General features: G+C 36.9%; 1 protein-coding gene across 6 annotated transcripts in view; it reads right to left on the bottom strand.

Annotated features, from left to right (window-relative positions):
- Positions 1-14,119, bottom strand: part of tmem181 (transmembrane protein 181) — a 171,510-nt gene that overhangs the window by 19,166 nt on the left and 138,225 nt on the right. For 5 of the 6 annotated variants that reach the window (XR_011355951.1, XM_069932165.1, XM_069932170.1 and 2 more), the window contains 2 exons: positions 6,972-7,054; positions 6,510-6,599 (listed from right to left, as the gene is read on the bottom strand). Coding sequence is in view for 5 of the 6 variants with exons in the window: in XM_069932165.1 (XP_069788266.1) it covers positions 6,510-6,599; positions 6,972-7,054 (173 nt within the window). In the remaining variant the exon portion in view is untranslated. Of the gene's footprint in view, positions 1-4,372; positions 5,337-6,509; positions 6,600-6,971; positions 7,055-14,119 lie in introns of those variants that run through there. The other variant, XM_069932166.1, reaches the window with a different exon arrangement.

Here is a 14,119-nt window from a genome sequence, read left to right as displayed (position 1 = left end):
CCTTTTATCCATCCTGCTGATAACCACTTTTTAGAAAAAATTTATTTAAAGGTTTTCCACACATGTAATAATATCCAAATACAAAATATGACAATCAATTATTAATATCATTACATGATATTAATATCTATTACATGATGATCTAAACCCCAACCCCCCTCCCCACTAAACTAACCCTGAAAGAAGAATAAAAAGGAAAAAAGAAAGGAAATGAAACATATAAGAAAACATAAGAGTAAAGAAAAGTAAGAAACAAGAATGGAAACCTGGTTGCTAGAAGTTCTCCCTCACCTCATGGAGTTAATAATTTATAACTTTAAATACTTTCAACGAGGTTAATGAAGTTCAAGACTTAAGGAAGAGGTCTATAAATTAATTCCCTTAATTCTTAAGTACAGATGCCAAATTTTCAAAAATACATCATACTTATTTCTCAAATTATAAGTGATCTTCTCCAAAGGAACATAACTATGCATTTCTGTATTCCAACATTCTATACCCAGGTGGGTATCTGATTTCCACTATATATTTTCTTGCTACTGCTAAGGCAATTTTTAAAAATTGTTTTTGATATATAGATAGTTTCAATTTTGGTCTTAACCCTTCAATATTACCCAAAAAAAAACATTGTGGAAATTTAATTCCTATAACCCATTCTAAATATATCACCAAATTTGACCAAAGAGGTCTCACTTTGGAGCAGGACCAAGTGGAGATTTAAAAAGTACCTCCTGACCTCATCTAAAACATTGATTGGATAAATCTGATTTCAATTTATTTAGTTTTTGTGGAGTAAGATATAGTTGATGTAAGAAATTATATTGATCTAATCTATATATAACATTTATAGTCCTTGTTATACTATCCCGACACAACTCTGACCAGTTTATTTCATCATCATTTAGATCTGACTCCTAATGTTGTCTGGACCTATGAATCTCCTGTTTAATAGTTCCCTTCTGCAATAAAGTATACATAGACAAAATAAATTTCTTAATAGATCTACTACATATTAACATTTCTACATCACCACATTTCAGTAATGAGTGTTGGACCCAGTTTATCTCTCAAATAAGCACATAATTGATAGTAACAAAAAATATATTATTTTGTAATCCCCTTTTTTTAATTGATCAAATGTCATTAAATTTCTTCCTACAGAGCAATCTTCTACATATCTAATTCCTTTCCAAAACAAAATATTTAGAAATTGATTATCCTTTGATAAAGGAATAAGTCGGTTTTGCATCAGAGGCATTTTAGACCAGACAGCACTCCTCATTCCAATTTCATCATTTTAATTTACTTTATTCCAAATATTAATCAAATGTTTCAACAAGGGTGATTCCCTTTCCCCAGATAATATACAAAATCTTCAGTTTTCCTCTCTCTTGTTTTATCAATTTCTATTTAAATCCATGAAGTTAAAAATCTCAGTTGAGCTGCCTTATAATAATTTTTTAAATTTGGTAGTTGCAAACCTCCTAACTTAAATTTCCAAGTCAATTTATCTAAAGTCTCAACATCTTACCCTTCCAAAGAAAATTCCTAGTGTATTTACTTAATTCTTGAAAAAACTTTTGTGGTATCATTATTGACAATGTTTGGAATAAATAATGTACCCTAGGAAATATGTTCATTTTAACACAATTAACCCTGCTCAATAGTGTAATTGGCAACATCCTCCATTTATTGAAATCCTCACCTATTTTCTTAGTAAAGGTACATAATTCAATTTATTCAATTCTCTAATTTATTATCTATTTGTATACTTAAATATTTTATCCCATTCACCGGCCATTTAAAATTGAATGACTCATTGACAGTGAGTGTAATTCCCTATAGTAAAAGGCATCATTTCACTTCTATCCCAGTTTACTTTATAACCCGAGACCTTACCATATTCCTCCAATCTTAAATATAATTTACATAATGAACCTATTGGCTCTATCAAATCAAAACATTGTCAGCAAATAAATTAATTTTATATTCTTCTTGGTTCTCCTTAAACCCTTTAATATCCAGATCAGCTCGAATTAGTTCTCCAAAGGGTTCAATTGCTAAAATAAATAATACAGGTGATAAAGGGCATCCTTACCTATTAGATCTAGTCAATGGAAACAATGTTGAAACCTGCCCGTTCATAACAACTTTTGCCTTTGGATTATTATATAAAGCTTTAACCCAGTTTATAAACACCGGACCCATCCCAAATTTCTCAAGCACCTTAAAGAAAAGAGTCCCACTCTAATCTATTAAAACAGTTTTTCTGCATCCAAACCCACTGCCATACTTAAATCTCCCCTCTTTTGTGCTAAATGTATTATACTAAGTAACCTAGTGACATTATCCACAGATTTTCTCTTTTTCACAAAGCCTGTCTGGTCCATAGGTACCAAATTTGGTAGAAACTTTATCAACTTGTTAGCTAAACTTTTGCAACTATCTTATAGTCTACATTAACAAAGAAATTGGTCTATAAGATGCTGGTTTTAAAGGATCTCTATCTTTTTTTTGGTATTACGACTATTATCCCAATAGAAAAGGTTTCCGGGTGGTGATTGTGTCACCATCACCTATTCTAACACATTCATAAAAGAAGGAATAAATCATTAAATTCTTTATAAAATTCAGACAGAAAACCATCCTCTCCTGGAGATTTGTTACTTTGTAATGAGCTCAATGCTTCCCCCACTTCCCTTAATGTGAAGGAGACATCAAATTCTCTTTGCTCTTATAGAGTTAAGACTAGTAACCTTTTTTGTGACAAAAAATCCTCTATTTTATTATCTCTCTGCGATTCAAATTTATACAACTGAGAATAGAATTGTTTAAAAGCCTCATTAATTTTATGAGGCTTATAAGTAGTCATATTCCACTCTGTTTTAATTGCATTAATAGTTCTTGAAACTTTTTCTGTTTTCAGCTGCAAAGCAAGGACCTTATGAGCCCTTTCACCCATCTCGTAATATCTCTGGTTAGTTCTCATTATAGCTTTCTCCATTCTATATGTTTGTAATGTATTGTACTGAAGTTGCTTATTTTATGTCTTTGATGTTTTTCCTCTGTGGCCCGTCCTTGTAAATCCTTTTCTAAACAAGTTATCTCTTTTTCCACTTGGTCCAGTTCTTTCATATAATCCTTCTTAATTTTAGAAATGTAATTTATAATTTGTCCCTTTAAATAAGCCTTCATTACATCCCATAATATAAACTTATCATTAACCAAATTAGAATTAGTCTGAAAGAAAATTTGAATGTCTTCTAACAAAATCACAGAAATCTAGTCTTTTTAATAACATTGAATTAAGTCTCCATCTATAAGTAGATTGTTCTTTATCTACCATTGTAATTGTCATCAATAACGATGAATGATCAAAGTCTTGTTTTATAATGAATTTGATTAACTCTAGCTTGAAGATGTGCTGACATTACAAAATAAATCTATCTTTGAGTAGGAGTCGTGTCTATTCGAATAAAATTAGTCTCTATCCCTTGGGTGAATTCTTCTCCATATATCTATTAGGTTCAAATCTTTCATTAACACTAAAGTAGTCTTCGCTGCCTTTGCTTTTATTATTGTTCCAGATGATCTATCTAAACTGGATCTAAACAAAAATGAAAGTCTCCAGCTATTAAAATATTCTGATGTACTCCTGCTAAATTAAGAAATGTTTCTTGTATAAATTTTTCATCATCCACAGTGGGAATCCACACATTCAAAAAAGTCCAAAATTCTGGAAAAAAAATTGACAATGTATTATAACATATCTTCCTGCAGGGACAATCACTATATTTTGAATCGTAGCTGGAAGAGTTTTCTTTATCAAAATTGCTACTCCCCTTGCCTTGAATTAAATGAAGAAGCTGTGACATGTCCCATCCAATCTCTTTTTAATTACTGATGTTCGGTTTCAGTTAATGAGTCTCTTATAAGAAAGCTTCATCTATGTTCATTTTTTTAATATGTGTCAATAATCTCTTCCTCTTCACAGGTCCATTCAGCTTGTTAACATTAAAACTCAGAAAATTCAATAAATTACACATTTTTATTCACTTTAATCTAAGGCCGACAACCTTGCACCTTCACCTCTCTCCGTGTACCTCGATTATCCCAATACTCAATATGTACCAGGTTAGAGGTCATCCTCCTCGGCAATCCGGGTGGAAAAGAAAGAAGAAATGTATACATACACAAATTAATACTGTAACCAATGAAATATTAAAAAAAAATTAATGTTATTTTAATTATATACAATGTTACCCCACCCCCACCCCTCCATTTTACGGGTTGTGGCTACTGCACAAGTACACACACGAGTCGATAGCAGTCAGTCCATAAAACTTCCAAATCCCCCACCCCCACCCCTCATGCTTACCATCATCAATCTCATCTGTACATAAAAAACAGTTTTAAAAAAAGGTTTAATATTAATCAGAACATTTTCAAACATCCTCCTGTTGCTTAACTGGTAGAGCTTCATCAAATTCTTCCGCATGAATGTGATCTGTGAAAAACATGTTCTGTCCTTGTAAAAAGAACTTTTGGCACAAAATAAACCGATAGCCCTTTTGCCAGAAAGCATGCTTCACGGTATTAAATGCTTTCTTCCGCTTTAGCGAGTCCAAACTTATATAAGGATAGAAAAATATTTTCACCCATGAAATTCCAATGGACCATGTTGTTCTTTGGCACCTTGTGCTGCTAAAGCCAATATCTTCACTTTATTTTGATGTCCAAGACATTTTATAAGTATAGATCTTGACTTCTGATCTGACGGAGGAGGCGGTCTCATGGATCTATGTGCCCTTTCAATTTCAATAATATTTTCAAATTTATCAGATTTCAAGACCATTGCTGAAAAAAACCTTACTACATCTTCACCTTCTTCACAGTCAACAATTTTAATATTATTTCTTTTACTAAAATTCTCTAGTGGATCAACTTTCTCCCAAAGTTGCTTCTTTTCAATGGCCCAGGCATTAGTATTTCAATGGCCCAGGCACTCTCACCATTCTATCCTGTACATCCTCCATACCAGCTTCCACAGTTTTGACTCTTTCATCATTATCCAATTTATTTTGCAATTATTGGACAATACCAAAATATTTCTTTATTCTCTTGTCTGGATTTTTCATACTTGTTTTTATTTCTCTCAGTTCTTTCAATAGCTGGGCATGAGAACATTCTTCCTCTTGAAACACACTCATTTTCCACCTTTGTCTTTAAAAACTTTCATGTCTTTTCACCTCTTCATCTTCTTGATCTTCCTCATCTTCTTGATCTTCCTCCTCTTCTTCATCTCTGGCCTGCGAATTTGGCAAAGTGATCTCCTCCTGTTCGTGATATAATGGTGGGTATGTATCAGAACCAGCACTAATGTCTGTCTGCGTATGCAGTTCAACGTCTTCTTCCTCAATGCCATCACCTTGTGGAGACGATTGTGGTGGTGCTCTGGAGCATCAAACGTTCCCTGTAGGGGCACAACTTGCCTTGGGAAAAGCACTCACCTCAGCTCCTGGATCCGTAAAGACGGTAGGCCTTTTTGCCTTATCTTGTTGTTGTACTATGTGTTTGCGACGGGCCAGTGACGGTCTTTCCTCTTTTAGGAGACATTGTTAAAATGTTGTACAGAATATATAAAGCAATTTTTAATAGTTTTGGTTAGTTTCACTTTACCTAATTAGCACTTTTTTAAAAACTAATTCCCAGGAGAGTCAGAATTCCACGTCCTGACTCTACTTCATCACACGATGTCCCCCCAATTACCACTTCAAAGAACTCCAATAGATTAAAATTTTTAATTTAATTTTTTAATTTTAAATTTAGACATGCAGCACGGTTACAGGCCGTTTCAGCATATGAGCCCGTGCTGCCCAATTATACCCAATTAGCCTACAACCCCCGGTATGTTTCGAACGGTGGGAGGAAATTGGAGCCCCTGGAGGAAACCCAGGATGTCAGAGGGAGAAGTTACATACTTCTTCCAAACAGTGCGGGATTCGAACCCCAGTCCTGATCACTGGCGCCGTAACACCATTATGCTAACCGTACCACCCTAACCCTAATATTTCCCTTCCACGAAACAATGTTAACTGCTCAGTTATACTAGTCTAGCATTTTTCAAATGACAGATGTTAGGAGGACGGGTCTAGTTTCCTATTCTCTTTCTCCCATATATATTTGTGATTTTTCAGTCGAATAAGACATTTACAAAATTTTGGAAGTTCATAACCAACAAATCTATTCTCTCATCACCCTATCCTTTAACATTTAAGTTTTCTTGCTGCCAGATCCTATTGGCCTTTGGTCTCATTAGCTTACCTAATACCTCTTCTCAAGTGATAGTGATTGCTTTGTTCCTCCCTTTGTTTTGCCTCTATTCCTTGACATAAAAACAAACTTCCATTTGGCACACATTCTCAGTGTCTAAATTTCTTATCATTGTATCTGTGGTGATGTCATTCAAAGGCTACCAGAATAGAGATTAACCTCATCATTACACGTACCATACACAGCATTCTTTGAAGGGGAATACACATATGCCAATGTATACAGATAGAAGTTCAGCAGGCCATAGAAGGATAGAAATTCAGCTGGTAGCATTTGTAAAGGAAGAGAATCAAATGCATCATCATTATGGATCTATTAAACACTCTATTCTCTGACAGTAACCGAGTAATCTGATAAAAGATCATACTAAATACTATAATCTTTTTTTCACCTCATGCTTGCCTTTCCTGACCTTCTTAAATACCTGCAGGTAGCTTCCCATACCTTTTCCCAACAAGACCGTTTCGTTTAGACCTTATTTTTAACCAATTAAGTTGATATACCTGCATCTCATTCCCATTTTGTGAAAATTACCTCCCAGTCTTGTACAGGGTCTAATGCTGGCAGGACAAGTGAAACAAAACTCCTAATATTTCCCAATGCTACTTATGATCTAGATGCAGCACAGTAAAGGATATAGTTCTGATAATGATTTGAAAGCTCAGCCACAAAGTTGTCTTGCAGGACGTTTGCTCCAAACCTCAGGTATAATATGACAATGCTGAAAAAACACAAAGTTAAGCCAATTTTATTATGTATTATGACAAATGATAGTGAAACAAAGGGAAAGCTAAAATTACTGAGATAAAACATGGTGGAAAAAAATCCCTCTTGGGGGCAAGTCAATGATGTTCTAATATGTTAACGTTAATACTTCCATCAAAACCATTTTAAAGTAACTTTAGATATGATTTCCAAAAGAAAATGCTGAAGAAATCTAGTCAGAAATCTAACAGAGCAAAACTCCCAGTATCCGGCACCGAAGGGGATTGTTAGATGCCAGATAAGTGTATTTGCCCGTTGCTTGAGATTAAGTGTTGCGAGAATGGGTGAACTGACCACTAAGGGCACCAATTTTAAACTTTCATATTTTTTACCAATTTATTTTCCACTTTTTTTTGCTGGTTGCTTGAGGCTGCCAGTTGCTTAAATTCTGGATAACAGGGATTTTATTAGCATTTCTATATATTCAGAAATTAGATAATACATATTGGCTCTGGTTAAATCTGATTAGATTTGAAAAGAAATGCAAGGTTTTCCTGTAGATAATTACCCCTAACTACAACCTGCTGTGGCATTTTGCACTCTTTAATATGCGACTCAATGCAAGTTTGAGGACAAGTGCCCATCTTCTGCCTAGGCACATTGCAGCTTTCATGAATCGATATTACGTTCTTCAATTAACTTATTTTCTCTTTCAGTCCATTTCTCTTTGACTTTCTTTTTCCTGCGGTCATGGCAGAATTACCACTAGTTGGTAGTGCAAAAATTAACTGCACGTAGTATAAACAAGTAAACAATAAAAAAAACTGTAAATTGTTAACGAAGGTAAAGAAACTGGCTGTGCAATACAGAGAGAACAAAAGAAAATCAATAAAGTGCACGAGTCCTTAAATGCATCCCTGATTGAGTTTGTTGTTTAGGAGTCCGTTGGTGAAGGGGTAGCAGCTGTTCCTAACCTTGTGGTGTTAGTTTTGTGGCACCTATACCTCTTTCCTGACGGCAGCAAGAACAGAGCATGAGCTGGGTGGTGAGGGTCTTTGATGATTGCTGCTGCCCTCCAACGACACCGTTTCCTGTAGATGCCGTTGTGGTCACTAGACACTGTTCACCACTTGTGGAACTTATGCAGACATTCCATCATTCGCGGGAATTCAGTGTGGTCCATATAGTTGAAACGAGCCTGCAGCTGACGTGGACTTTTTACCCCCTCCATAAATCTTCGTCCGCGAAGCCAAGCCAAAGAAGAAGACATCTTCCCCTGTGCAAATGTCAAGGCAGTATTCACTGAACTGCATGGGGCCATAAATGACCTACAGAACACACACCCTGATGGTCTGTTCATCGCGGCTGGGAATTTCAACCATGTGAACCTCAAGACTGTGCTACCAAAATCAGTGTGTGGACTTTGCAATGAGAGGGGTGAGTGCACTGGACCTTGTGTACCCGAACATCCCATATGTGTATCAGGCAGAGTCCCGCCCCCAGCTCAGCTACTCAGACCACATCTCTGTAATGTTAATCCCGACAAACAGACCGCTCATCAGATGCTCCAGGCCAGCAAAAGCCATCTCTGCCCTTCATGACTGATTCAAGAGCACTGATTGGCACATGTTTAAGGAGGCAGCAACGGACAGGGATTGCATCAAGTTAGAGGTATCAGTGACCAGCTATACAAGCAAGACCATCACTACTCACCCCAAACAGAAGCCTTGGATGACTGCAGAGGTGCATTGGCTATTGAGGAACCGCGATTCGGCCTTCAGAGCAGGCAACAAGGCAGTCTTAGCCAACGCAAGAGCCAAGCTGACCAAGGCCATCAGGGAGGCAAAGAGGGCTCATGCCCAGAGGATTCAGAGTCACTTCTGGGACACCGATGACACACAACACATGTGGGAGGGCATCAGTGCCATCACCAAACACATAACCCCACCAGCTGGCTGTACTGGGGATTCCTCTGTACTCCTGAATGTCAAGAAAACAAAGGAGATGGTGGTCGACTTCAGGAAAGCCCGGGGGACCACTCTCTGCTGACCATCGATGGCTCCATTGTTGAGGTAGTCAAGAGTATCAAATTCCTTGGCATGCACCTGGCGGTGGATCTCTCCTGGTCCCCCCTACACCAGATCCATTGCTAAGAAGGCCCAACAATGCTTCTATTTCCTATGGAGGTTGAGGAAAGTTCAGCTTCCACCTTTCACCCTCACTGCATTCTACAGGGGATGCATTGATAGCATCCCATGTAACTGCATGACTGCCTGGTTCTGGAAATGCACCATCTCAGTACACAAGTCCTTGCAGCGGATAGTAAAGACTGCTGAGGGGATTATTGGGATCTCTCTCCCTGCCAGGTTGAACATTTACAACAGCCGTTGTTTGTGGAAATCCATAAATATTATGAAGGACTTCACACACCCTTCCTGCAAACTGTTCTCCCTCCTGCCATTCAGGAAGAGGTACGAAAGCGTTTGGGCCCTCACGACCAGATTACGAGTCAGCTTACCCCCCACCAAGCTGTGAGGCTTCTGAACTCTGGGGACACAGGACTAGATTATGTAACAATATTTACACATGATATGTTATTTATTAAAAAGTTTGAGGTAATTTATCCATGTAAATAACTAGCTCCACAGTCCGGAGAAATGCTATCTCACGGCAAAGTTTTTTGTATGAACGACAAATAAATGTTACTTGACTCGACTTGAGATGTACTCAATAATGGGGAGGGTTTTGCCTGTGATGTCCTGGGCTGCCCCCTCTACATTTTGGAGGGCTTTATGCTCAGGGGTATTAGTGTTCCCCTTCCAGCAGGGTAGACCTGGTAAAGACCTGGAAGTGTACAGAACAAAGAAAACCTGGATACTTTTCACCATAAATCTGTATAAATTTGCCATGATTTCTGGTGTCATACCAAACCTGGGCAAACTCCTGAGGAATAGAGGCACTGATGTGTTTTCTTCACGATATCATTGGTGTGTTGGGTCCAGGAAAGTTACTCTGAGATAGTGACTCCCAAGAACCTAAATTTGCTCACCCTCTCTAAATCTTTCAGTTCAAAGTCCATTTCTGCAGCATCATCAAGTCACCTATATTTATTATTCATACCAGGCTCGCACAGTAAAGACAAGGTAGCATCTCTCTTTCATAATGGCCATCGTTTTCTCTCCATTAGTATGGTTTTTCAACTTTTTTATGCTTCTTAGTTTGACTTTGAAATATAAAATTATCCTGCAAATTCTCTGTTGGAGTACTTCCTTAGTTCAGCAGTGTTTCAAGAAGAGAGATCAACACCATTTTCTCAAAGGCAGTAGGAGATGAGAAATATATCCTGGGTTGTGAATGACCCCTGCTTTGCAGGGATTATTAATGAAAATATTGAGGAAACAGTGGGTGGGGTGAACCGCTGATAATGTCAATTAGCATAACTAATTCTTCTCCCAACTGCTTATTTTTAATTCTTCAATCTCTTGTGACAGCTGATGACATATGTATTTCTCACTTCAACCTCACAACCTAAATCTTATCCCTTTGCTACTTCAGCTTTCCAAGATCAGGAGCCCACATTCAGTGAAGAAAGAGAAAGCAAGACTGAAGGATGACGTGTTGCCTCCCTGATGCCAGAGACTGAAGGGGTGTATGACATTCTGAGAGGGGAGGGAAAGCCGCAAGTCACAATCCATATTGGTACCAATGATATAAGTAGAAAGAGAGATGTGGTGCTGCAGATGCATTCAGGAACTAGGTAGCAAGTTAAAACCAGACTTCCAGGGTAGTATTCTCAGGATTACAATCCTTCCAACAGAATAGTGCAATTCAATACAAGACTTAAGGGCTGGTATAGGAGGAAGATTTTGAATTTAAAGAATTTAGAACATTGAATACTACAGCACATTAAGGCCCTTCAGTCCACAATAGTGTGCTGACCTATATAAACCTACTCAAAAAATTAACCCTTCCCTACCACATAACCCTCTATTTTTCTTTCATGATGTGCCTGTCCAGGAATCTTTTAAATGCCCCCATTGTACCTGCCTCCACCATCACCCTGGCAACACATTCTAGGCACCCACTATTCTCTGGGTACAAAACTTAACCCAGACGTCTCCCCTAAGCTTAAAAATTTTAAGTATATAGTGTACAGTTGGGGAAACTACATTTTTGTATATCTAATAGTTACTTTCATATCCTTTTCTGTTCCTTTTTATTACTGTGTCTGGGCACCTATGTGGTATAGTTATGGCTGCCAGACCTTTACAAAAGTGTCATATTTATTTTTTAAGTTATATTTGATTTTTTCCATAGGTATACAGATGTTCATTTCCACAGTCCATTATGCTATAAGTAGAGGGGAGTCAGACTTCAAAGTGGCCATGATACAATTTTTTGCTACCATCAGTGCTATTTTTATGAGATTTGAAATTTGGTCAATTTTACAGTACTGAAGAAAAAAAACAGGCACCCATTAAAAACCTCATCTTATAGACCTATCCAGCTTTTGAATGCTGATTATAAGATATTGGCGAAGGCATTAGCTAATAGACTGGGACAATATTTACCTAAATTGATAAATACAGATCAGGTGGGATTTGTTAAAAGAAAACTCTCTTCAAATAGTCTGGGTAGGTTATTTAATACAATACATATGGCTAAATCAAAATTGGATTCCAATATAACAGTCTCCCTTGACACGGAAAAGGCTTTCGACCACTTAGAATTACCATTTTTATTTAAAACAATGGATAAATTTGGAATAGGAGGAATATTTATAAAGTGGATAAAAACTCTAACATAAACCACAAGCCAAAATTATAACTAATAGTCAAATGTCAGCAGTTTTCCCTCTGAGTAGATCGACTAGACAGGGGTGTCCCCTGTCCCCAGCACTTTTTATCTTTGCGATTGAACCACAGGCAAAGATTATAAGGAGAAATCCGGATATCAAAGGCTTCAAAGTTGAACAAGAAGAATATAAAATCATTTTAGTTATATTTATAATATAAAATCAGCTATTATATTTATCTGACCTAGATGAATCTCTGGAGAAATTGTAAACAACACTAGAAAAATATGGAAGATTTTCAGGTTATAAAATTAATATGGCTAAAAGTGAGATAATGCCATTGATGTATTTTGATTATGAGAGATATCAAAAAGGAAATCAATTTAAATGGAATGTAGATGGAATTAAATACTTAGGTATCATGACTGATAATAACCTACAGAATTTGTACAAATTAAATTATATTCCCCTGCTGGGGATGATTGGCAGAAAAGGAAAGATTTTCCGATTACTTTGATTGGAAGGGTTAACTGTATCAAAATGAAAGTGATGCAAGATAACAATTTTTTTTTCAATCACGCCTATTTCTTTGCTGAAAAATTTCTTTAAATTATTAAATAATTCTGAGAGAGAGATAGGGGCAATATTGGTCCCCACCTGAAATTAGTGAAATGGAGGGAATGATCTGGCTGAGGAATACACCCAAATTTATAACAAAAATCTACTATGCTCTCCAGAGTGAAAGTGCAAAACCAAGTTTACAGAGGTCGAGGGAGAGATGGGAGTTGGTCTTAGGTGTTTTAATATCAGAAAGATGTTGGTCTGATTGGTGTTTGGATAGTATGACATCAATTATAAATGCAAGATATGGATTGGTTCAGTATAACTTCCTACACCAATTGTATCTTATGCCACAGAAGCTACATAGTTCAAAATCTGAAATATCAGAGATGTGTTTTAGATGTAGGATTGAAACAGGAATGTTTTTACATGTGTGAAGGTGAGGCCTTTTTGGAAGAATACTGTGGAAATGTTAACAAGGATAACAGGGGTGGCCTTCACAGACAACCTGGAGCTTTATCTTTTGGGTAATTTTATTGAAATGTTAACTAAATTTCTTTTGTCAAAGTAGCTTTAGCAGTGGCTAAGAAGTGTATTGCACCACTTGGAAGTCCAACTCTCCCTTACTCATGGTACGATGGACTACAGAGATGAATAGTTGATACTTATGGAGAAAATTACATACAATCTAAAAATCAAGTATGACACATTTGTCAAGATATGGTAGCTATATTTAGACCATATAGGGGCCCAATTATAATAATGATAATAACAGATGCTGTTTCAATATAAACAGATGTAACTTCCTGCATAGATATTTTATGAATAGTATAAATGTGAGCTCTGACGGAGTGTGGATTTATATTTTGTAGGGGGAAAGGGGTTTTTCTTTGTTTATTGTATAAAAGTTTAATGTATTGTGATATTGAAGATTTTACTATGTATATTTATAAAAAATGAAAAATAAAATATTATAAAGAAGGATGAGCACTTAGCCCACTATACACCCATGACTGTGTGGCCAGACACAATTCCAATGCTGTCTACAAATTTGTGTCACACCAACAACCTTGCACTCAATGTTAGCAAAATCAATAATTGGGGTCTTCAGGAGGAAGTCAGGAGAACGTTAACCAGTCCTCATCAAGGACTCAGCTATTGAGAGAGTCAAAAACTTCAAATTCCTGGGTGTCAACATCTTTGAGGATCTGTCCTGGAGCCTCCACATTGATGCAAACTCAAAGAAGGCTTGCCAGTGGCTATATTTTGTGAGGTTTTTGAGGAGATTCGGTATGTCACCAAAGACTCTCAAAAACTTCTACAAGTGTACTGTGGAAAGCATTCTGGCTAGTTGCATCACTGTCTGGTACAGAAGTGCCAACACTCAGGATAAGAAAAAATCCAAAGGGTTGTTAATTCTGCCTGCGACTTCACGGGCCCCAGACTTCACTCCATCGAGGACATCAACAAGAGGTAGTGTCTTAAGAAAGCAGCCTCTATCCTCAAAGTCCCCCATCACCGAGGCCATGGTCTCTTCACTCTGATACTATCGGGAAAAAGGTTCAGGAGCCTGAAGACAAACATTCAGCAGCACAAGGACAGCTTTTTCCCTGCTGCCACCAGATACCTGAATGATCGATGAACCAAAGACATTGTCTTACTTTGACTTTTTGAAAAGTATTTTTATTTATTGTGGTAAAGGTGGTTTTATATAAATTTTTGCAC

The sequence above is a fragment of the Narcine bancroftii genome, chromosome 4 (genome assembly GCF_036971445.1).
Source record: "Narcine bancroftii isolate sNarBan1 chromosome 4, sNarBan1.hap1, whole genome shotgun sequence".
Lineage (NCBI taxonomy): Eukaryota > Metazoa > Chordata > Chondrichthyes > Torpediniformes > Narcinidae > Narcine > Narcine bancroftii.
This window is presented reverse-complemented; position numbering and strand designations above follow the sequence as displayed.